Below are 26,212 nucleotides of genomic sequence, written 5' to 3' on the forward strand. Positions count from 1 at the left end.
ATCATAGGTTGATTGAGCGTCTTTGCTCTGAATCGTTTTTCGTATACAATCATATTATATCATTGGATTCAAATTTAATACCATGCATTACAGTGACTTACTTGTAACCTACTGAGCAGCAGAGCAACACTTTTTATTGATGGACCCATGAAATCTATTTTACACGCAACCTAACCTGTTGGGAGCTTTAATAAAAGGCAGTACGCAATTTCGTTACCACCGCCCAGGGTCTTGGTGTTAGTCATAAAATATTGATAGTCTGCATACAACAAAGAGTTTGAATCTCAAATATTAAAAACTATTAATTACCAATATTTTAATAAAAATTTTAGGATCTGCATGTTTTTTTTTTATTTGTACATTAAGATAATTTAGTAATAATAATAATAATAATAATAATAAAGAAAATAATTATAATAATATAGTAATTAACAATATAAGTATAACAGATAAAATAAATGACAAGTTATAAGCTTATGTTGACGCTACGAGTAACAACGCTGCTGTATAATGTGCAGCTGTTAAGCCAGGTCATGCGGACATCCACGTTTTAATCTGCATTGAGGCAGATGTAGTGAAGTGAGCCAGGAGAGTTGAGCAGTGTGGTATGGAAGTTTTTTGATGAGGTTTTAATGTGGTCTGTGATCTCCTGAATCTAAAGGTCTTTATGTAGGTTTACGTAAGGATCTGCATGTAGTAGTTACGTAATTACATAGACTTACATCAAAGTCAAATACCATTGCAGATGTTTAACCTACAGCATATGTATAAGTAACATAATATACATTTAACCACATGTTAACTTAACTAGAATCGATAATATTTCTTCCTTTAAAATCTTTTTTATATTGATAATTTAAATAAGATAATCTATTATCTCATAAAATTATTGTTTTGCCCATTATTATTAATAAAATTAGGTAAAATAATAACATTTGCACCAAACACTTAAACCGAATTACACAGGGCGATATATTCAACCTTTATTAGGTGGATTTCCTCTAAATTAACACCAATGATGACTAATAATCACATACATCCAATATCAGATATTTTACACTACCAGTCTAATTAGCTGATGAAGCTTTTGTCGGGTCTGGGTAGATGTTTGTATATATAATATGTTCAGATACTAAAATACATAATGATTTACAATATTGAAGTATATCAGAAATCTGGAAATAGTGGAGTCCAATTAAAGGAGACAAAGGGTCAATTAAGAGCAAACAGTAATCTGTTAGCTTACTTACTTGACCACAATATAAGGAAATTCAATAAAAAAAAATACATAATTAAACGTATGAAATAATCAATTTTTATTCCTCTTGTACAACTGTTGTCTTTTCAGATACATATAAACCATCCAAGAACTTACGGATATCCTTGTTCTTTACGGTTGTAGACTGTTGGATTAAAGCAGCTAGAACAAATAATAAATAATAAATTATTAACACTAAGAACTAAATTAAATTTTACAATATATTAAATGCAATCTATAAAATGCAATAATATAACCACAAATTGAATAAAAGACTTGTACATTAAATAGACTAATACATTTTACTTTTTATAATAAGTTAAAATGCTAGAAGTATTTCTTCTTACACTAACAGTTTTGATTAAGGAGATTGCAAACGGTCAGTTATTTTAACCAAAATGTATCAATCAATTTTCAATCCTACTGATGGACTTAGTAATGTAATTATATTTTTGAAAACTGATTTGAGTTTAGAACTTAAGATCAATCGAGATCACTTTTTCAAAATGTTTTTCCTTTAACTGCTATACATTTTGCTTGAATATTTAAAATGTATGAAATTTAAATTAAATATGAGACCTGATCGATCTCAAGATCATATTAAAGAATTAAAATCAGTTTTCAGAAGTCATATTGTGTAACTAGGTCCATCATAAGATTGAAATTGGTACATACAAATGAGCATTATTTATCATTCACATGTACAGAGCCGAGGTGGTGACTTATACGTGCGCTTGTATAGGAACACTGATATTTATTTTACATTAGGCCAGTCATACTCCAAAGCAGTCCAAACAGGTGACCAGGTTATTGTAATAATAATAGGTCGTGGCTATTTTTTTCACGGCATTGGTGTGCGACCGGCTTTACATCACGCACACTATTGATCAGTTACTATGTACAATATACAAAATTCACAGACGTGTTATTAGAAAATCGCGTATTTTAAACTAATTAAAAACAGTCTATTTGCAATCCCCTTAAAAGCGGAACACACTGTGCGGTTACAGCCACAGCGGTAATAAACATCCAGGTCGACTAAACATGCTGCAGTTTATGACAACCTCAGTAGTTATTATGGGATAGAGTGGCCATACGTCACAGTACAATGGGACATGTTACCAGTTTATGACTTTGGTCCCAGTCGTTCCATTAGATCTTCCAAAAGTTCTGGTTAAGACTTAACCGATAACTGGTTGCTATTATTTTAAATATAAACTAAAATATTGGTTTTAAAATAATCTATACAGGAAAAGCAATAAAGTATTTGTGTACTAAGTTTAAAATTATTATTTATATTATATATCACACTATTTTTTTTAATCTTTTTTTTCAAAATTCATTTCAACGATAAGTATTAATATAAGTAATACCTAAGTACCTAGTAAAAAGTAACAACGATAGTAGTAAGTTAATGTAAAAAAATTCTATTGGCTAATAAATATTTAAATTAAAAAAAGGATATAATAATTTCCATAGATGCAAGTAAAAAAAAATTTATGCCACAGTTTGGTAATTTTAAAATATGGCAACCCTATTTAGAATAGCGTGGTTGGTCTAATTCAAAACATGTATTTCAATCAAACCGGATAATTTCTACTGCTGCGGTCAGAACTCAGTGCAAAACCTGACAGTGTGTTCCCAGCCTTAGATTATTTTATTATGCAAATACCATATTATTATTTTAAAAAATCTAATTATATTAAAAAATTGAATTGAGTAGGTATAGAATGCGGTTCATTTGCTATTATAATTTTAAAAATCATTATTTAGGCTCTCTTAAAATAGTTCTAACTACATGTCTGATCTAACTCTCAATTTAGTAAGTTTTTAAATAATTATTAAGAAAAATTAAGTAGGTACTACAATATAAGTAGTTCCTTTAATATTGGTTATAGTGGCACACAACATGTCATTGGTCATACAATATTACTAGCAAACCTTTTATTTTTTTAATCTTTACAATAGAATAGATGAAATCAGAATGAGAATGGCCACTCTCCAAACTTATTTTGTGGTTAAACTACGGATTAACATTATAGGTAGTAAATTATATATCTTAGTCCGTGAGTAAAATTGAATGAACAGAATTTTAAAAATTATACGATTAATTTCAGCTGCTGTTGAAACATTATAAAAAAGGCTACGAGTGAGAAATAAGACAGTTTTTAAAATATAGTGACAAAAACTGACCAAACATAAAAAAAAGTGAAAGAGTTGCAGCTCTGAACAATGTTAAGCAAATTCAAATATAGTAGAGGGTTAAATATTATTAAATGGTAGGCAGAGGTACTTATAATAAAAAAATAAATAAATAAATAAATGTATTATACCTGATCTAGAAACTTTTTCAATGTCATTTCCTTCTACAATTAACTCGTCTTTTTGTTTAGAGTTAGTAATGGTGACACCTGGCGACATCTTGACACGTCTGATATATTTTTCTCCCAAGAAATTTCTGATTTCAATGAGCGAATTATTTTCAGATGTAACACAATTGATGGGGAAATGGGCATATACGGCTCTCATTTTGTACAAGAAACCCTAAAAATAAATTTTAAAATGTTGATTCAAATGAACACTTATTAATAAATCTATTGGCACTCACTTTGGTGACACCTTTAATCATATTTTCTACATGAGTGCAAATGGTTCTGACAGCAGCCAATTCTTTCTTGGTTCCAAACCATTTTTCAACAGTTAATATGCGTGGTCCTTTCATGTATATATCAACAGCTAAATGTTTGAAATTCCTTTCTAACGAACCACGGGGGCCTTTGACAACTATAATCCTCTTGTTGACTGTGACATCAATGCCGTCGGGGATTTTCACAGATTGGTTGGCGTTTATGGTCCTCATCTGAAAAGTTTTTAAAAAAATGTTTTAAATAGGTATTCAATACACAATACATGCAGAACGACAGAACATCATATATTTATTATTTAAGATCAATATAAAAATGTGTACAAATTGTGTACAACAGACAACAACGAGGGTATACAGAATAACCGGAAGATCTGGAAAATCGATGGTATTTAAAAAATTGCACAATGAAATCACTCAAGACTTATACCGATCGATAATTTATATGAAAGATATAATATACGGGTAGAAACGGTCCGAGTGCAGTTCAAAGCACTGAGGACAGTCACAGCAAAGTCGATACATTCCAAAGTTTCAAACTCACGGTTTTGACAGGTAGGTGTTTTTAAATGATCGGCGAACAGGCAAAACCGTGTCCGAGATTTAGATCGATGTGGGGATCGACGGAAACGTAAATTTAAAGTGCCGGAGGAGCGTAAATAGACGTTTCGGCGGTCGTCACCGCTTACGTTCCGGAACCCCAAAAAAATATAATCCTTTACGCGAACACAAAATAATATTAAAATAACGATGGCGAAGAACTTACTGCGACGATCAATTGGGTTTTAAATGTAATACAGTAGACAAAAATTTGGATTACCTTGGATGAAAATCCGGACACACCGAAGACGCAAACTAGAATCGAAGAAGAGAATAATTTGTTTAGGTGCGAATTCTAGGTTATGATTTTATGAAAAAATGTCATGAGGACGTGGTATACGCGGTATGAGGTAATATGCGGTATCTAGTCGCGGTCACGAGCCCTGTAACCAATATAATTTGATTATTTTTTTGTTCTTATCAGTGTTCTTATCAATCGTTGTTTTCGTTTCGGCGTCGGTTCGCGAATCACTATTATAATTGCTCACTGCTCAGAAGTCACAAACTAAGAACTCAAAACTTTAGAACTTCAGAAGTGCTTACTACGTCTGCTTAATACTACTGGTCACGGCTTACCAGCCTTACCATTCTTTCGGAAAACGATTTTTGTTTCGTAAGTAAATTTTATATTTATTATTTGACGAAAATACGCGACCATTTCTAAAAGCAAACGCCATGTCTGACATAAGCTCGTACAGAGACCAACATTTTAAAGGCTCTCGTGGTGAGCTGGACAAAATGTTGCGTTCGTCGACGACCATGTACATTGGAAACTTAGCGTTTTATACGACGGAGGGACAGATATATGAGCTGTTCTCGAAGTGTGGTGATATTAAGCGCATCGTCATGGGCCTGGATAAATTCAAGAAGACTCCCTGTGGCTTTTGCTTCATTGAGTACTATACAAGAGAAGATGCTGAAAATTGTATGCGTTTCGTCAATGGCACCCGACTGGACGACCGCATCATAAGAACAGACTGGGACGCCGGATTTGTGGAAGGCAGACAATACGGCCGTGGAAAAACAGGTGGCCAAGTGCGGGACGAGTATAGGACTGATTATGACATTGGCCGAGGTGGATATGGCAAAAACGCTCAACCCAAAGCGGACATGATAATATTCGGCAGAAACAAAGACGCCCTTCCAATGGAATGATGCACAATTTTAGCGCAATTTGCCACCAATACATTTAAATATATATAATTTTTTTTTTTTCTATCACGTGTAAATTACATACCACTTGATTTTGTAAATAAATAAATATTTTATATGTTGTAGAAGTGTATTCAATTCAAACTCAATTGATCATATTATGATCATGTTATATAACATTGGGATGTGACATTTTTAAATTGCTACACACAAATGAATGATAACCGATCAGATAATTTGCATTGCTGTGAATATATTAACATGAACGAAGAAAAGTCTACTATAATATCAGACCTTTGTAGTTGTCCACCATTTGGAAACTGCTGTTCAAAGTAAATATACTTATTATATTATTGAAAACTGGCACTGTTTTTAGTTTGATTTTTTTATTTCATTTAATAACAATTAGCAGCAATTTTTTATAATTAATAATAATTGTCTATGGACATATACAAAACTGTAGCCATAGATTAAATATTTAATAAATGAAACTGTTGGTGAATTAATTAATAAGTTTGCTACTTTAACTTACCAACTATAAGTTTAAAATTGTTTTGTCCTGGAATAAGTGTCGGTAGTAAAAAAAAAATACTAAACACCTACTAATATTAATACATTTTTATTTTTAAAGCTCTTTGTCCAGTCAATAAAACATTTTAAGTCTAGTAAATAAAACAGTGATAAATTTAGTATCATAAGTGAACCTAACTAAACTATAGCTTTAATTATACATACAAATGACAAATATACTTTTAAGTATTTTTCTTATAAAATTAATAGATTAAAAATCTATATAGTGTCACTAACAACTAGTGGCTAATTTTGATCAAAATAAAAATACTATAGTGATTGTCTTGAATGAAAATTTCATAGAATATTAAAGTTAAGCTGATGAGGTTGAAAAAAATTAAAAATATATTTGACAATTTGAATTGTATTTGTTATTTTGAGTCATATTTATGTACATGCAAGTTGCAATGTATTTTTATTTATATTTAAACTAAATATTTTTTGGATATAAACTCTTTTTAAGTGTATTAAAAATATTAATAAAATCGAAGTAAAAAATGTTATATTGACTAATATTAAGCATTTTCTCAACATTATATGTTAATAAATACATTTTATATATTAATGGTTTGTTAATAACTATTGGACCATACTAGAACAATCCTAAAACTTGTAGTATGCAATGTAAATAAAAATAATATTTTACCAACAATTTTAAACAGCCAGTATTTCAATTAATAGGTATTGACGTTTGGAAATATGTAGAGAACAATTAGGTATAAGGAAAGATAAAAGCCTTATATTTCATGAATCATGAGCATAAATTCACAATATTATTGAAAAAAGTTTCACATTTTAAAACATTTGTAAATTCATAATCAAAATGACAAAATAGATTTTAAAATGTTAAAAGGAAAATAATTTATTAAAACAATTGCATGTGACCATTATTAATGATGTGGGATCTTGTACATCCTGTTATTGCTGGTTACAAAAGTAAACTAATATAAAATATAAAAGGGGCATTTAGAGTTGGATTTGTAGTACGAGGATATAAAGTATATTGTATATGTATATTATAGTATATCTGAGCATCTTCACAAAAGACAGTATTAAATTAAGATCAAAGTAATCCACTACTTCTGTACATTAAGTAATTTTCTTTATAAAATTATTATATTTTTTTTTTTTTTTTATCATTAAGAGGTTGCTACACAGATATATTTTGTTGTCTCTGCCTTACAAGTATGTAACATAGTAAATGTACGTTAAACAGATCACGTTTAGCTCCGTTAGTTTAAAAATTAGAGTGAGTCGAAACATGGTTAATGTTCTTACCATCAAGTTTCATAATAGGTCGAAACACTCCAAGTTTTAAACTAATAGAACTAAATGTGATCTGCTGAGCATAAATTTGGTATGTTACTCACTTATAAGACGGGGATAACAAATGGCCGTGTAGCGTCCACTTCAAATTTATTAGTACTATTATATTATTTGTTTACATTGTTTCAGTTTGTTGAAATGTCCGCCGTCTAGAGACATAGAAATAAATGTTATGGTGGCAAATTTTCAAGATCGATTTAGAATTCCTTGGCAGGGTGGAGCGAGACGTATTTCTTTAGATTCTGCAGTGCCATTACTTCTCTTTCCGGCCTCTCTTTATTTTGCTGCTCAAGGGTTTTGGCCGACCATTTTAGTGTTTCCGTTGGTTACATTGTTCCTCTATTACACTCATCGTACTGTCCGCAAGTATAGAGTGGCCACAAAATTCTTTTATGTTTGGACATTGACATCGGCATCATTAGTGTTAATTGTCTTTCAGTTTCTGGTTGTTCCCATGTTAGATATAAACACCAATGAAAACATCATAATTACAGTCACCATGGTAGCCACTGCGTCTTGTTTCTATTTTACCAAGAAACACGCAATCAAATCTCATCTGAAATATGATCTAGAAATGACAAATGTCAATACATCTGACGAAAACCTAGTTTTAATAAACGAAACTGAAAATGTTCAATGCAATACTTGTAAAAGGGATGTACCGTCCAGAACGTATCACTGTTTTGTGTGTAAGACTTGTGTGATCCAACAACACATACATTCTTATTGGTATGACACTGAGGCCTATCAATTTTTAGCTTATACAAAGCATAAATAAATACAATCATAATAGTGTTTATTTATTTATACAGGATAGATTGTTGCATTGGAAAGTATAATAGGAAATCGTATATGGCTGGTCTGTTACTCGGTTCAGTTTTGTTTACATTCTTATCAAATCTCATCCTGACTACACTGTGTCATCCTTTCAATGTTTTTGCAACAATCATGTTACCCGATGACTGTAGTGATGTATATTATGATATAATGTAAGACAATTTTAAATATTTTATTCCATATTATCATAATACATTTTGATTCATTACAATTTAATAATGTATACATGTGTACATTTTCATATCAACAATCGAAAAAGTGGACATAAATTAAAAACACTTATGGCATTTTTTAATTATTTATTTATTTATTTATTTATAATATAAATAATCTAAAATATTATTACGTTTAACTGTGTAAATTCTTTCATTACATTTGCAATTATTTAAAAATGTCTCATGGTTTTACTAATTTTATACTTACGTTCAGTGAATTTTTTTTTAATTCTATTGAGTAAATGGCCAATGTTAAATTTTTAATCAATATTATTTTTCTTAGAAATTAAATTTTTTGAATTAATAATATAATGTGATGAAATTATATAATTGGTATCAAAATGAATGTATGTTTGAGATCAAACACAGTAGCATGACATATCCATGACTTAATATTAATTTGTATTTTGTTTTTTCTAGGTATGGTATTTGTTTTGTATCTGGGCTGTATTGTTTTGCAGTCGGAGTAATTTTGTTTTTAATGTTTATCAATGACATCTATATGGTTTCATTAGGAATGACTTACCATGAGTGGCAAGAACAATGTAAAGATTTTAAAGGTGATTGCCGTTGGTTCTTATCTAGGCACGTTATTAGGAATGTATTACCAAACTGGAGAGCATTTTTCAATAATGTCTGAACTCTGAATACATGTTTTTATTTTTCATATATATATTTTATATAATTTCGATATAATATATATTTTTAAAGTTTTTGTTGCATGTTAATTAATGTTTTAATATAATAAATATAAAATTTATACTGTTTGGTACAAAAAAAAAATGTATGTAATAAATATAAAAGTTTATATAATAATGTGATAAATCTGTTATAAATTATAATTCAAACGCTGGAGGAATAAAGTCTGGTAAAATTTCTTGAACCTTTTCATGCCACAAACGTAGTCTACAGTCTTTGAGCCTTTCCTTGTAAATTATTTCTGGAAACTTTCTCCAATTTTCGAAACAACGCTTCATTAATGTCCTATAATCACATTCCAATTAGTAATTATCAACTATTAAAGCTTTAATCTTATGTTAATTATTATTCTATTTTGATTAAATTTTAGTTAATATCTTATCCTAGGCATGGTTTAAATATACAAGGTATATAGTCCATATTGTTATCAAACAAAAATAAAATGGTAGCGTAAGGGTACGATCCATATCATAGTATATCCAGTATACGTCGTCCCCTTACGCTGCCATTTTAATTCCTAAACGTGATAAAATGATATAGCGTGGGTACTATTGCAATAACCTTGTATATTTAAGCCATGATCCTATGTATGTTATGTTAATTATAGGGTTTGAAATGTCCAACTTTTATTATAAATAATTAATTTGTTTGTTTAGAATAATATACGGCTTATACGATCAGTGTTAAATTAAGAGTTTAACTGTTAGAAAGATAAGTTTAGGAGTTCAGTTTTGTCGTTTCTATAACTCTTTATTGACAAGATAATTTTCAAAAATGTCCTCTAGTAATTGGATTTTGTACAAATAGGACTTGTGCAGAGCTAGGTACACCCCCTAGTACCCTACAGGTCCTATAATGTCCCCATATCTAAATTCTTAAACTATACTTTTTTTTAATAGTGTACTTATATAAAAAGGTATCTCTTGTTTTTATAAAATTATATTACTTGTTATGATAAGATTCTGCTTTCAACATTTTTTTTTGTGTTTGAATTCTAATTTCCCTAACATAATCAAGCCATATTTTAAACCAATATTCTTCCATCTTAAAATTTCGCCAATCCTCTGCTACTTGTTGTTTTCTTTTCCTTTCTTCTAAAATCTAAAAATAAATATAGTGAAAACCCATCTTAATCAATATATAATATATTATTATAGTAATTATTACTAATTAGGTAACCATTAAACCCATTAAACCATATATACATATATTTACACTTAAATGCAATGTAAAATAATACAATTGGATTATACTAAATAATATACACGTGACACATCTCATATTTATTATAAGTACCTCGCAAAACCCGAGAAATGTGGTCTTCAACAATTTCCGCTTGTAAAACTGTTCTGCAAAAAGAATTTTCTCATTCAAACTGTTGTTGACGTAAAACCGCCATTTGCTGAAGCAAGTGCCGACCAGTTGTCTGTCGTAGTGATCCGAAGCCTCTTCCGCCCGCCACTTGGCACCGTTTAAATTCGCACTGAACGCTTCGAGTCCTCTCCTCATCAACAGTTTACGGTATAAATCGTCCGCGATCCGAACGTTCTCCCTCTGCACTTCCCTTTCCGCTTTTCGTCTGCTTTCTTCGATCGCCCTGAGTCTCAGGTTTTCCCTGGCCTCGAACAACCGCTCACGTTTCTGCGCCATCCGTTCCCTCATGCACTTCTCCTCCAGCTCTTGTTTTTTCCGAAACTCTTCCTGTTCCGCCTTCCGGCGCCTCTCCTTGATCGCCTCCCACTTGGCCCGGCGTTCCAGTGCCCGCAATTCCATCCGGTTCAATATGTCTGACGGACTAGCCACAGCGGCGCTCTGCAGTTGCACCGTTGGCGCGTTTCTAGTTTTCAACCTCCTCTCGCACCCACCGGCGTGCAGGTCTTGCAATAGCCTCTGGTTCTCGAGCAACGCCTTCTCGGATTCCAATTTCAACTGTTGCACCCTCAGGCTTTCGATTTCCTTCCGCTGTTTGTCGAGCAGTTTTTTCTGTTCGTCGATTTTCGCCTGCTGACGATCGCCACTGCTGACGCTCCGCTTCGTCGGCGGCGCCGAGCGATTCCACGCGCGAGTCTGTCTATTATTATTATTGCCGGGCGTTTTATTTTTCCGCCGGCGATTGTCATCCATGTCCAATTTCTCTTGGATTTTCGACAGAAACATGTCGACTTTATCGTTCGTCCCCGCGTGACCGTTGGACGCTTTCGACTTTGCTGCGTAATTCCGCCACCTGTCCCAGTAAATCTTCTGTAGCAGACGCGTCGGCAACGCTTCCGGTCCGTCGTGACGGCAACGATCTGTTGTAGTAGTCGTAGGATCAGCTTTGTCGTCGTCCGAGTTGTACTCGAATATCTTAGCGGGTTCAACGCCGCGGTTATCGCAATCATTTGTATAGTAATTGATATTATTATTTACGATGTTTATGTTCAACTGTCGTACGTTGATGACTGTGAAGTTATTGACAACCGTGCCGATTCTTGCATCGGATGACGACGAGTTGTGGCAGATATTGAAAACGCCATTGACGGCCTCCGAGTTTTTACAGTGAAATTCTTCGTCGTCCTGTTGCAGTACGCGCCGATCGTCAATCGACGATATTCCTCGGACGTGTTTCGATTTTTTCCTGCGCGCATACCTATCGTGTATAATAATTCATAACAAAATTAATTTATTTAAAATACGTATTCTATATATGGGTGGACGTGGACTTGCGGAGATTTGAGTTTTGCTAGGCGGACTTTATTATACAATGTTTATTCCATAATAATATAAAAATAATAGTATCATGGCAAATTTACGCTCGGAGAACCCGTTTACCTCTGTTAATTTAAACTTTAGAGTCAATCGACCTATTATGAAACTTTTTGTTAAGTAAATTATCTGCAGTGTTTGTATGCGAGTTTTTTACGATAGTTCAATTTTTAGCGAGTTATGCGTATATAATGTAGCGTACATTAAAAATGCTCATATTATATAATTCACATGAAAAATGAATTATCGTAAAAAAAACCCACATACAAACACGGATAATGTTTTATAGTTTATATATTATATTATATAGTGAATAGGTCGTTTTTCTCTAATTTTTAAACTAACTGAGTTAAACGTGATCTGCTGAGCGTACATTGTCTATGTTATATGCACTTGTAAGACGGAGACAACAAATATCTATGTAGCTATCTATTTGATTGGGAGAAAATCAAAAATCCGACAAACTTAAAAATGCATAATATTCATAATGAGTGGTGGTGTTAGGTAAACTTTCAAATTTGTCCATGTTTATATATTTTGGTATTAATGTATACTGCATATTTGTACCAAAAATAGTTTTTTAACGGTTAAAAATAAAAAAATAAAATGAAAAATAAAACTTACTTGTTTATATCTGAAATCACTCTTTTACAGTCCCGTTCAATTAACCAACGATGTTCGTCTTCTGTCTAAAATGTAATTGAAATAAATAAAATTAATATTAGGTAACTATACACTATACCTATATATTATCATAATATTAATAGTATATGAGTATAATATGACGTTGTATAAATGTTGCGTAGGATATTTTAGATCGTGCTTAGAAAGCAAAAACAACCCAATCTTCTAAGAAATGCTTAAAGTCGTGTACAAATATAACTTACTTAATTGACCAATTACTACAACTCAAACAAAAACAAAATAAATGTAAATATTTCATAACATAAAAGTAAAAACCAGTGGTTACATAAATATAAGCATAGGTAACTATAAAAACATTTTATACAAGCGTGATAGGTACTACATTACGGTAAACAAGTCAGTATAAGATAAACTTTGTCTCATTTTTTAAATATACCAATTTTACTATTTACCAAGCGTCTTTCGGAATTACTAACGATTCTGTCCAATCGTTTTCTATTAACGATGCTGTAATCTTCTAGACTCCTGGTGGAAAACTGTTCGACGTCCACTGCAGCTAAGTTGCAGTACTGGACGTTAACGGCCTGATGATCGATGTTGAACGTCATCTCAACATGATAGTATAATATCGTTCTCGGACACAATTTTACACGTATCGAGTATAAATTATAAATATTGACACAAAATATAATATGTTTAATATAATATTATAACTTTAAGAGGTAGGTATGTACAAACTGTCTATTGTTGTGCAATACCTACGCCATGAGGTTAGCCTTTTATTATATGTTTCATAAAGTTTTGTTTACGCCTTTCACGCCGATTTATCGATAACACCGACGACTGCGTGTTGTACAATATCACACATTATAATAACAATAACAACAATCACACCGGACCCTATATATGATGTACTCTAGCTGTGGTGAAAATGTTTACGTGTTACTGCCGCAATCGCTATGACAACATTACCACGATGTGGGTGTATATTATATATTATAGGTAGCCGTACTTCATGGTGGTTGCATAGTATAATGTATTGCCTATGTATAATATATACAATAAAATTATTGTAAAATTTGTTATGTAAGTTTTAAACGAGTGATTTTAAATGTATAGTTTACTATTTACATTTATCGGTTTATATATTAGGTATCTATATGTTTTACTCCATGTCAGTATGTCACCCTTATAGGCTGTAAAGTTCTAGTGACTCCCGAGGGAGGTAGTAGTCATCGTAACACGATTTGGGAACCGCTGATCTAGTACATTATTGTCAAAAGATATTTTAATATTTAAATCCAACTAAGCAAATAATATATACTTCTAATAAACTTCTTTGCGTGTCGTATTCCTATCGCAATAGCGACAAATATTATTTTTACTTAACAGTTAGCACCACATCGTCGTGTATATTCGCTTTTGCAAGAGACGCGATGAAGAACACTGCACACATATAATTGGCATGGACCATTCCCACCCAACTTTGGAGGTGATCAAACATAGCTTCTGAGTTGCTGGTACTTATGAAATGTGGAAAACCACTGTTAAAATGCCCCTCGTGCTCGGCCACCAGCCGAATTTGACAATCTGTCGACAGCTTACCCCCCCCCCCCCCAAAAAAAGTCATTCACGTACCCTTAACGCTGGTTGTAAACACTGATCCTGCACCGGAACCGTAAATAGTACCCAATGCTCTACCAGTACCGCTGATTTCGGGACCACCGCCGCCATCTTCGAAAATCTTATGGTACGGTGTGTTGGTACACTCTAAAGCTGACTTAGCGATGACTTCAGCTATGCAGCAAGGAGAAAAAAATTTTAATGGAATAGGTACCGGTTATACAGGTACGTCTGTATATTTTATAAGCAGCAATTTCATATATTATCAAGCAGTTATGCACTGTGCTATTACATAGGTATTTAGTATATACATGGCAGTTTATGATATTGCATTAGGTACATTACGCGGGCCCGTTTACGTTTAGTAGCCTATCTAAACGCCGTGTGATCATAATAAATCTAAATGTAAGCGAATTTTTTTTTAATTTTAGACTTAATTTAGTTATAAATTATAAATTTTGACTATAATATATTATACATGAATATATCGAGCTACATTCGACCAATTACAACTAATAAGTAGACTATGTTTATTTTCATTGCCTACCCGGTACTTTTCAACAAACAATCTCATTTATTGTAAATCGATGATCGGGTATTGGTTTTGAAAATTGCTGCCATTATTATTATAATAAATTGTTATAGGTATTATTATTTCGATACATAAAATAGGCTAGACCTAAAAACAATGGTACATTATTATACGGGGCAATAAACAGTATAACAAGTTCGGTAAAAAAAAATGTATATAATAATATAGTGTAATAATTGGACTATATTTAGGACGTTCTAAAAGTGAAACTATATAGGGATCTCCAATGCAGTCACCGTTTCAAAACTCATTAAACGTCGGAAGACGGAGAAAAAGAGAATAATAATGATTTCTTTTAATTTATTTAAAAACAATATAACTGCAGACAGTTTGGTTTATTGTTTAGAGGAAAACGATTTCTATAGAATCGTAGATTGTATATCCGCCTTTCAATATATCATTTTATTTGGATAATTGGGTACAACACCTATCGACCATACGGTGGTGGATTTAACTATTTAAGAGTTTAAATAAAGTCGGCAAATTTATACGAGGGGCCTCATCGTACAAAAAGCTTCAATGACATACCTGCGAAATTGTTGTTTTTATTAGTTTGACAATGGTAATTGGTAAATGATATTGTAGTAATGCAGACATGCAGTTTGCAATATAAAAATATGTATTCATTATTTTGTGGTAAAAATTTTAAAAAAAAAATTTAATTTAATTGTTAAAGTGGGCCCCAGTATGCATATGAGGAGAGGAAATCTGCCATTTCAGCAACAATAATATGATTTATGATACAGCAATACTATTATAATGCGTGGCTTGTGCGCAAGTCATAATTTTTTACGTAACGTTTACAAAAAAATATAGTTTTATGAATTTATTTTTTTCAACAATATAATAGTATATAGGTACGCTGCGTCACTGTTTAAAATAACACGGCATAGATATATTCAGCACAATATTTTTGTATATAAATTGAATATTAGGTATAGGTATATGTTATTAATTATTATTGTATATTATGTATTATAGATATTAATATAAATTTATACCTGTATGAGCGTACGGTTGTATACCTATACCAACACCGACGCCTATCAATAAGTAATAACCTAATATTTGTGAAATAATAATATTAGGTACCTATGTAGGCAATGGGCATAGCTGGTTTTTTTCCATTTCAGAAAATATAATATTTTAGTCGACAGGAATACCGATAAATATTTCGTTCCGTACACACACATTGCAGCATCGTCAGACCGTGACCAATTATTATTATTATATTGAAGTGCGTGTCGTAATGAAGTTCCAAGCACAATATTTTTACTGTATTTAACGGTAAATCTAAAATCATATTATATTTTATTGTTATACATTGCGGGATGAAAAAGATTCAAACGGCAAATGCAATAATGATGATAATATAATAGTATTAGGTATAATTGACAATTGTATATTATACGCGTTTCTCATCATAGGTCATCGCATTCACCAATTCTTCACATTATCAATATCGACTATCACTTTATTATGTTAAGGACTTATCAATGTACCTACATAACCACCGAGGTATATAAACTATACGAGGTTAGGTATAACCATAGATATATATTATATATAATAATATATATCTATGAGTATAGTTTATATACCTCGATGTACATAACTCGCGAAATTTTTATATTTTCAAGCGGCAACACATACCACATACCAGTATGGCAGTATACCACATACCATATACGCAGTCATTTATATATATATTTCAATATTATACAGGTACCCATGTTTACAAAATATTTATATTTTGTACTTTTACGATCTGTGGTATTTATAATATTATTACATTCGGACAAACAAAAAGAAAACATTATTTAGGTTTACACATAGTTATACATTGTAGTCCGTCACATCCTCAACACATGTGATGAATCACTCTCTTGCGGTATAATACATAGGTATAATACGTATGTATTAACAATAGTCACGGAATACTGAGCACCGCGGACAACGCGAACATCGACCCTTTCGTTTAAATATTATGCGTGTAAAACGTCTTGTATTATATTATACAGAGTGATTCGTATAAAGGTTAATATTAATTTCACATTTTTTAAAAACATAACTATTTTACGTGATTTGAACTTTGAAGTAATTACAAAATGATTTTTTTTTTAATATTTTCAATTTTCATGTTCTGGTAATTTCTCCAGGTTTTTGCTTTTTTAGTGACATAAATCATACATTCTTCGATCATAATTCATAAATTATTATATTATATACATTTTTCATTTTTCATTCCGTACCAGGATATTTTTCTGAGTATTCAGATGTATAAAAATCAAATTTTAAACTGATAAACAAATAGTAATATTACTCGTTCAAAATTTGATTACTATAAATCGAAACACTAAAAAAAATTATTCTGTTCCGGAATATGAAATCAAAAATGTGTGCCATCGTTCAAAAATTAAAAGACTTGATAACGATTTAAAATAGTAAAAAATATGCCTTTTTTTTAAAAAAAAAAATGTTGTTTTGTAACAACTTTGAATGATGTAAAAAATATTTCAAAAAACATTTATACACTTCTAAATAATTATAGTGTTAACTTTTATAACAATCACCTTGTATAATAATAGTGGAAACGAGACGGTCTACGAATTACGATGGGAACCTCTACAACAAAGACTTATAACAATCGGTATACGATTTTCTTTGTGAGCTGTGCGATAAAAGTATGCGCCTCTTATATCTTTATATTGTTTAAATTATTATTACGAGATTTACGAAATTTTCGGAAAACCAAATTAATGTAAGATTGTGTGGGTATAGGTAGGAATGTTCATATAATATTATATATAAGGGCAGAGTAGCTGATTTATTATTCACCATATTCGGTATAATATAATTACGATATATATTGTTATATCGTGTCTAAAAAATCAAAAGTTTATAGGTGATAATACTAACCTAATAAAGGTCAAAGGAAATAAAATAACTCATTTGGGGAAAATTAGATGGTTGTTCACGTATATTGATATATCTATACCTCTACCCTAATACTAATTATTTATTATTATAAATACAAGAAATCGTATTCATACCAAATTATTTGGTATTTGACTTTTTGTAATAAACGAGTATGAATATATATGGTGTATTATAATGTATTATCAAATTAAATTTTCGCACATTGCATACTTGATGAGCTGGCGCTCATCGTCGGCGATCCGATAGTCGGATTGCCTACCAGTTAGGGGGGCTGCAGGGTTGCGCCCTAAAGGATTTGAATAATCACAATTTTTTTTAAAGTTATATACTATATTAGGTATTTATTGCAAAATAACAGCGAAATAATTATCGAAATAATTAGGTATGCGTATCCGATTTAATTTCCACACCGAAACGTGTTTGCTGAGCCTTAAAAGTTATAAGTGTTTTTCAAATGAAATATATTAGATATTTTAAGAACTATACGGTATTTAATTTTCATAAATATAGGTACTATGAATATAATTATTAATTAACAAACAAACGTCTCATTTACAATATACTGCATAATATACTGCTATGTTTTATGCATGATTTTATTAATATATTACTATTATTACAGTCGCCCTGTATGCGTAAACCTACTTAAGTGTCCAGCGTAACGACCTAGAACATATATTTATGAAATTGGACGTATTACGAGGTACACCTCTATATATAGTTAGATAAAAAATTTAACCTTTTTTTGGTTTTGTTTTTTCTTGCATATTTTTATTTATTGGGAACATAAACTTTTACCCGATACTTCAATTTTGGGTGGGTATATATATTTTATACACCTACTTTCTACTCAAAATTATAACATAATATAATCACATAACCTAACTTGCTTTTTATTTTATATGTTAGTATCACGTTTTAAGACAGGTAGATAATTATTTTATGTTTTAAACCGCGTGTGGTTAGTATCATGTTAGTATAAGTATTACGTACCTATATCAGTATAATATAATAATTGTGGGAATTCATAAATTAATTAATACACTGCGTATTTTTTTTTTATTATTCAAATAAAGTTATCATGGTCATTTAAACTGAATGTTGTTAGAATAAAATTTTTTGACGTCATTAAACTTATACCTAATAACTTATTACAATTTCCAAGCTTACAACCGGTTATACAATGATTGAAGAAACTTAAAAGTTTACCGATGTAAAGATATTGATTAGGTAAAATTGATATAATGATAACGATAAAGGTAGGTACCTAATAATAATAAAAGTAGAAAGTAAAATATATGATAAGTAAGTGCCTTAATAATGAAAATTAAATACAAGTGTTATTTAAAATGGGTAAATAGTTTTTTGTTTTAGTATTATTAATTATTATTATCATTATGTAAAAATATCGTGAGGACCTCCTCATTTGTGTCTACGGAGAGTACCTAGGATTGTCACTTAAGTGGTAATATTACGCACTGTTTGCACGTTTTAGTTGTTCGAAAAAGTTTGATTTCTAGTTTTTACTATGGAAAATTTTATTGAGGATATAGTTTCAAGTCTGTGTAAATAGGATTCGTTTCTAACTATAACCAGGACGCATTTGTAATAATTGTTCTTAATATTTTCGATTGGATAACTTGGATTTTGTCTATAATAATATGTGTTTTGACGCAGTTGCCCCAAATCCAAATGGGGACAGCACGGACGCACAGCCTATACTTTATATAGTACTAAGGAGAATTTATTTGTAGAAAGGTAGAGAGCATTTCCTACTTACAGTGGTTTGTCGATTAATTAAGCCAATTAAGGGATATAGAAATTTAAGAGATTGATAACCTCGTTGTAGCTTTGATAGTTTGATGAAATTTAATACAATATAGGTATTCAAGTACAAATACAAATACTTATTTTGAAAAGTGTTTAAATACGTATTTGAATATTCAGTAAAAAAAAGTATTCAAGTACAAATAAAAATACTTTAAAAAGTATCTTTTACTTCCAAAAATGTAACATTTTTATAAAATATTTATTTTACCTTATAATTATTAATTGAACCGATTTTCATCATGTTTTAAGTATAGGTACATTTTATAATGAATTTTACACCGTATTATTTGGTGTAACTATAAAATATTAATTATTTGTTTACTTGAATATAATTAGTATTCACATTAAAAAAATATATAATAAAAAATATTCTCAATTTTTTTTTTTACTTGATGGAAATCAAAATAGAAAATATAATATAAAGTAAAAACTAAAAAGAATAAGTATTTATAAATTAGTATTTGATTTTAAGTACAGATACCTTGAGAAAGTAGGTATTTAATACGTATTCGAGTAGATACATACCTATACTAAACATCTAATATCCTAATATTCTAACCTATAGGGTTAAGCTATTCTATAGTAGGTATTATTATAAAATAATTTATATAATATACTTATACACCTACCTAGTACCTACCTATCTACCTATTATTTAGTTATAACACAATACTTTAGTCATTTGATCATTATTACGTTCAATATTTGTATTTGCATAAATTATTTTCATTATAAATATACCTATATGGGGTATATAGTCCAATTAAACATGTATTACGTAATAATTTTATTTTTAATATCCGGTCAGGAATTCAGGATACAGACTGAGTAATCTCTCGTCTCGCTTCGTTCTTTTAGCAAAACTCTTATTATAGTATTATAATTTAAAATTTAAAAAAATAGTATAGAATATAATATTATAAACCATCCATCGTATTGAAAAATAAACTTTTCATATCCGAGCTAATAATTATTATTTATTATACGTCTAATTGTAAATACGAGTTTAAACTTAAAACGTAATAATATTCTCGTTGCTCAATGCTATCATAGTCCATACAACGCCGCATACTGTTACAGTTGAATACAGTGTTATGGTATCGTTCATATATTGGTATATACAATTATAATTATATTATATTGTGTTATTTGTTGTACTTAGTTAGTTATACCTAGGTATATCGGCTATTATCAATTTAATGTTTTTCACTTGTTTCGAAGATAAAAAGTTACGTATTAATATTGCCATATTGGCTTGTACCTACCTACCTGTACTAGTTATTATTTATTTAATTTAAATAGGTAGGTATATTTGTTTAATCAGCTGATATTACATAATAAGTAATAACTAATAACCTATAATACCTAGTAATAAATTATATTATTAGGGCGTATCTCATTATAATCATTTAACTGTGGACGGCATACGGAATAATATTTTAATATTGGCAATATTCGGCGATGGAAACAATACAAATTGAGGCTGTCATATTATATCGTGCCACGTTTATGTTGTTTGAATTACATTTATTATTCCGGGCCAATACGATAATAGTTTAACTCGTGTTTTTTTACTTATGTACGTATTGTAAAAATTAATAACAAAAAATTAATATTTACAAATTAAATGTGTAGGGCTCATCCAAAAGCTAACGCGTGATTCTATTATTATTATTTTCAATCCATATTATATTGTATTATAGGAAGTCCATTGACCATTGCGAAAATAATCAAGACCTTCTAGAAGGTGTTTATCGGTTCGTTTCGTTTATTTTATTCTTGTTCAGTGGTCCTTGGATACTATTGAATAACATAATATTGACGGTCATAAACTTGTATTAGATACTCCTGATACTCAATCGTTAAATTACCAACAAGGTGATCGAGAAGATCTCAAGATTTTTAATTTATAAAGACTAAATATTAAATAGTATGGATTATAATAGTGTTTTTATTCGCGTAACGCTAATATACCTTTACTATATCATATAGTTGGACGTGCATTAATTTTTTTATTTACTTAGTTCTTGTAAATATTACTTTTCCGCGCATAGGTACTATATTATATTGATATATATGTATTTATTTTTATTTTTATATATTATGAACATTGATGTTTTAATTAAATAATATAATTAGCTCTCTATCGAGTATTGAAAAATAAATATTATATTATGAAAATATGAAATGTTGCAAGTATAGGAGAACTTTGGTAGCTTACTCGTTTGATCTTCGTACAGTATAATATGTAGGTACAAAATAAAATGCAATCATTAAAAATAATTCACATAGAATACAATAATATTAATGAACATGTATAATATTATGTGGTAGGTACCTATAGGCTAAATACGTAGGTATGTACAAACTACAAAGTAATTGATCATTATTGTAACACCTGAAAACACTCATATTATTACGAAAAGTAATACAGTAAAACCTCGATAACTCGAATTGGTTAGGCGGGCGAAAAAAAATTCGATTTATAGAAAAAGATGTGTGTAACTTCTTCGAGTTATCGAGGTTTCACTGTAATATTTACGATAGATAAATTTTGAAGATACAGCGCTTACAGATTAATATTACAATATATGTGAGAATGTACAAAAGCATAAATCATAATTATAATTAATATATAGGTATGACGAACAAATATAATATGTAGGTAGGTACTATAGTACGATTTGTACCACCTAATAGACAATGAATAAAACGTCGATAACAAATAAATCAATGTTGTAAAATTAAACCTTCTAATGCCCGAAAAAAAAATTCTTTTATAATATATAAAAAAAATAAATAAATCTTGTTAATATAAATCTTTATATTATAGCAATACGCGTTCGTATCGTGATGAATTGAAAAACTTGAAATGAAAATTACGAGCAGGAGTTTCTTCAGAGACTGGACGGTTAATAATTATACGGTTATGGTGTCTATAATATTATTAGTGTCGTTCTTTTATATATTTACTATATTGTAATAATATTACATAATAGTGAGTACCTATATAATATATATCTTATGTTATAGGTAGGTATAGGTATACAGATATATAATATAATGCAATATAATATATAGAATACTACTGCTGCCATGTCTATTATTCGACAATAATAAGGATGAATGGAAATATATATAGGTATACAGTAATAATAATAATAATAGTAGGTACATAGGTATTATATATATATATAAGGTATGTATTGGGGTATGAACGTATGGTGAGTACATCTGAGGCTCTAACTCACCGAGCAACAGTTTGTCGCCGCTGCTCTAACTTTTAACTTTTTTTTATCATTATTTAAGAAATATAATTTTATATTTGAAAATTATTTCTGTATTATACGGTGTACCATATAAATATAAATAACACCGGAAATTTAGACCCCCAAAATATATTGGGAATTTGAATTTTAAATTTTTTGTTAGATTTGGATACATTTTTTTTTTTTTTTAATAATTTTATAATAAGATATTCCTAGCCTAGGCTATCTACATCTATCGATATAATATTATGTACAGATTTGAGTTTTGACTATTTTAATTTTTAACATGATAAAATAATACTTATGGTATTGATGCAATAAGTAGATAATAAACGTAATTTTATGTAAATTATAGTTCAGAATAAAGTAATAAGATAAATAATAATATAATAATGTCTGTTTACATAATATGTTGGACTTTTATCTAAGTACAAATAGTTAACTAAGAAGGTTGTGAGGGCGGCCCCGTTTTAGTCGGCGTGAATCTGATGCAATGAGCTATAGACATTTTTGGCTAAAGTTATGATGTGCCTATTCTTGAATTTCTTGAATTTTGAAGTCTTTATGCAGGTTAGTATTTCTTATGAACCAAGGAGCATCTGCGATTATTCCGGATACTTTATTTTGGAAGATTTGTATTTTTTTTAAGTGGGAGGTCGCGATTTTACCCCAAATCTGGCAAAATTTGGTTTCAATGGTAAATAATTTTCTATGCCTATACGATATAAACAATTTATTCAAAGCTACGCGAAGGTCTGTCAGTCCTATCCACTTCGTTTGTTTTAGACGGTCACCAAGATAGTTTTTATTATGTATATTATCTACAAATTTACTTAATTTTACTTAATTTTTTAAAAGTTGCATTATATAATATAGTTATTAGGTATCTATATATATACATTATTACCTATAATATAATAATGTTATTTATTTTATATTCAACTACCTATATGTATTTATTAAAGCAAACTATGCCTACCTATAGTTTCAATATCATGTTATGTTCTGAACTTAATATATAAACATTTTATAGTTTGCATATACATATTTCATTATGACATTACGTTTGTTCATTTATTTTTTTCTATAATATTTATCCGTGTTTGTATTATGATTTATGGAAGAGTGTTGACTGTTGAGAAATCAATCATTCACTTATATTATATCACTATAGGCTTATACAAATTATGATAAATTATTATAATTCAGTTCGTTATGCTCTATCACTGGAGCTTGGTCTTAACGTTTTCTTTGCTATTTTTTCTTAGATTGCCTCGTTATGCGTATCTACCTATACTTATACAGTAATTTATAATATTATATAGCACAGGAATCGTGTGTTTGAAGTCGGACAGCAGAGTTTCAGAGACACCCTGTACTATACTATATTCATATAGATAATTGTTGTGACCGGCTGTACATAAATTATATTGTACGGTATGATATCCGAGTCCAAGCAGTGAGCCTGAAAAGAGCATAACAATTCACGTAACAATGATAATTACACAGAGATGGCATTATATATATATATACAATATAATATATATTATATATGTGTCATGTGTGTGTACTATGTATATACTGCAGGCATATATATTTTACATAGATATACGTCATATGTTTATATATGAATTATATATGTGTATGTGTCCCATATAGTCGTACACGTGTATAACCATGGGATAATTCTGACACTAGCAAAACTAGCATATTATACCTTATTCCCGCGTCTATGATTATGTTGTTGTAACCGATTAGGTATACTCGGCGAAGAACTTTACGGTAAGGCATAATATGCCGCATATCGTATATAATTTTCAGAGCCCGCGCTATTACCTTAGCAGTACCTATATTATGCACATGTTAGTATGTTACCTATATGGCTATAATATATTCGCTCAAAAACTATAGTGAAATCCGTTCGCTAATTACATATGAATACAAATTGTAGAAATAAGCGATATAGCTGCAGGTATACGTGTCGAAATTTTAACGCGAAACTGTGAAGTCCTAGTATACTGCCATATAGATATCTATAATATATATTATACTGCCCAAGTGCCTATATATGGTACACTATATCAATAATTAATAGATTTTAAAAAATAAATTAAATAGTTTGTAAGTTTGAAAGTTGAAACCAATAACAACTGTACCTACCATAATGTATTGTCAAACGATGAGGGTGATGGTGAGGCCGTGAGGGTAAGGGCGGGGATGACTTTTTTTCCAATATTAATTATATTTTAAATAAATTATTGATATTTATATAGATAAAATAATGAGAATAATAATATTTTTTTTTTATAATCTGTAGATAAAATATTAAATCTATTCACAATTTTTGATACCAATAGATTATTTTTTTTCTCATTATTAAAACAATATACACTTTGATTGATAAATACTTATTAAAAAGGGAATATATTTGTATGAATAAAATAAGAATTAAATTAATATTTAACAGTTCAGACATAATTAAAACATTCGTATCAGAAAGTTCTTACTACCTAGGTACTTATAAATTATAACTTTTCAGGTTTTACCTCATTTTTTTAAAAATTAAATTAAAAGTGTGTTAAAATGTTAATTTATAACTTAAATATTTAAGAATTGAGTAATAATCATGTTATCTTAGAGTGGGTAAACCTCATAGCTTAGCTATAATGGCGTTTCATCTTGGGGTTGTAAATAGAAATTGCACAAATGAAGTACCTATTAACCTATTAAATGAACTGACGAAAAAAAAATTGATTCTCTAATTTAGGTACCTATAATTTTTACCTATTGGCTATTACCTAATTTGTGTTAGTATATGGTTTTAATTAATAAATTGATTATAAATTATAATCTTTAAATTATGTTTTTACTTTTTAGTGATCAAAGTAGGTACATGTTGAAAGATCAGCGTTATCGCCTTCATCCATACCCAATGGGTATTATCCATGACAAAATCATTTGATTGCCAGTTGCCACTGGTGTCTGATACCCATTAACTCTTAACCGGGTTCGTGCGTGTTTAGAACTCAACATGAACGTATTATTACTAAATAGTAAATAGCATAGGTAAATTGTATGTACCTAATATTGAAATAAGTGCCTACCAATACCAATATTAGTATAATAGTATGTATAATCAATGGTAGTATATCTGTATATAGTGCAATAGACCATGGCCCATAGTGGTATAATACATAGGTACTATTCGACAAACGTCAATACAAATTATAGTTAGGTATAATATTAATAAATATAGGAATTTATTAT

General features: G+C 29.9%; 4 protein-coding genes across 7 annotated transcripts in view; 2 read left to right on the forward strand and 2 right to left on the reverse strand.

Moving 5' to 3' along the window:
• Nucleotides 1–1,292: 1,292 nt before the first annotated feature.
• On the reverse strand, nt 1,293–4,796 carry LOC100162964 (60S ribosomal protein L9-like). Of its 3 annotated transcripts, none has more exons than XM_008187415.3 (4): nt 4,669–4,796; nt 3,867–4,118; nt 3,592–3,802; nt 1,293–1,420 (listed from the first exon to the last, which is right to left on the reverse strand). In XM_008187415.3, the coding sequence occupies exons 2-4, from the start codon at nt 4,116–4,118 to the stop codon at nt 1,317–1,319; spliced, it is 567 nt and encodes a 188-aa protein (XP_008185637.1). In that variant the 5' UTR covers nt 4,669–4,796; the 3' UTR covers nt 1,293–1,316. The 3 variants fall into 3 exon arrangements, with proteins under 3 accessions (XP_008185637.1, NP_001155561.1, XP_008185638.1); NM_001162089.2 differs by having other exon boundaries at nt 4,723–4,756; XM_008187416.3 differs by lacking the exon at nt 4,669–4,796 and adding an exon at nt 4,447–4,596.
• Nucleotides 4,797–4,943: 147 nt separating this feature from the next.
• LOC100160944 (nuclear cap-binding protein subunit 2-like) lies at nt 4,944–5,775 on the forward strand. Its single transcript, NM_001161997.2, is given in 1 exon segment — nt 4,944–5,775. A coding segment is annotated over 1 exon segment (480 nt). The 5' UTR covers nt 4,944–5,177; the 3' UTR covers nt 5,658–5,775.
• Nucleotides 4,962–9,418, forward strand: LOC103310140 (palmitoyltransferase ZDHHC23). Its single transcript, XM_008187419.3, has 5 exons — nt 4,962–5,115; nt 5,781–5,986; nt 7,680–8,279; nt 8,363–8,539; nt 9,023–9,418. The coding sequence occupies exons 2-5, from the start codon at nt 5,868–5,870 to the stop codon at nt 9,240–9,242; spliced, it is 1,116 nt and encodes a 371-aa protein (XP_008185641.1). The 5' UTR covers nt 4,962–5,115; nt 5,781–5,867; the 3' UTR covers nt 9,243–9,418.
• Nucleotides 9,359–26,212, reverse strand: part of LOC103310141 (coiled-coil domain-containing protein 191) — a 21,356-nt gene continuing 4,502 nt past the window's right edge. Inside the window, exons 1-5 of one of the 2 annotated variants that reach the window (XM_008187424.3) lie at nt 13,144–14,293; nt 12,671–12,735; nt 10,598–11,930; nt 10,248–10,402; nt 9,359–9,586 (exon numbers count right to left, since the gene is read on the reverse strand). In XM_008187424.3, coding sequence (XP_008185646.1) covers nt 9,439–9,586; nt 10,248–10,402; nt 10,598–11,930; nt 12,671–12,735; nt 13,144–13,299 — 1,857 coding nt within the window. In that variant the 5' untranslated portion in view covers nt 13,300–14,293 and the 3' untranslated portion in view covers nt 9,359–9,438. Of the gene's footprint in view, nt 9,587–10,247; nt 10,403–10,597; nt 11,931–12,670; nt 12,736–13,143; nt 14,294–26,212 lie in introns of those variants that run through there. The other variant, XM_016806526.2, reaches the window with a different exon arrangement.

This window comes from Acyrthosiphon pisum, chromosome A3 (assembly GCF_005508785.2).
Source record: "Acyrthosiphon pisum isolate AL4f chromosome A3, pea_aphid_22Mar2018_4r6ur, whole genome shotgun sequence".
NCBI classification, from domain to species: Eukaryota; Metazoa; Arthropoda; class Insecta; order Hemiptera; family Aphididae; genus Acyrthosiphon; species Acyrthosiphon pisum.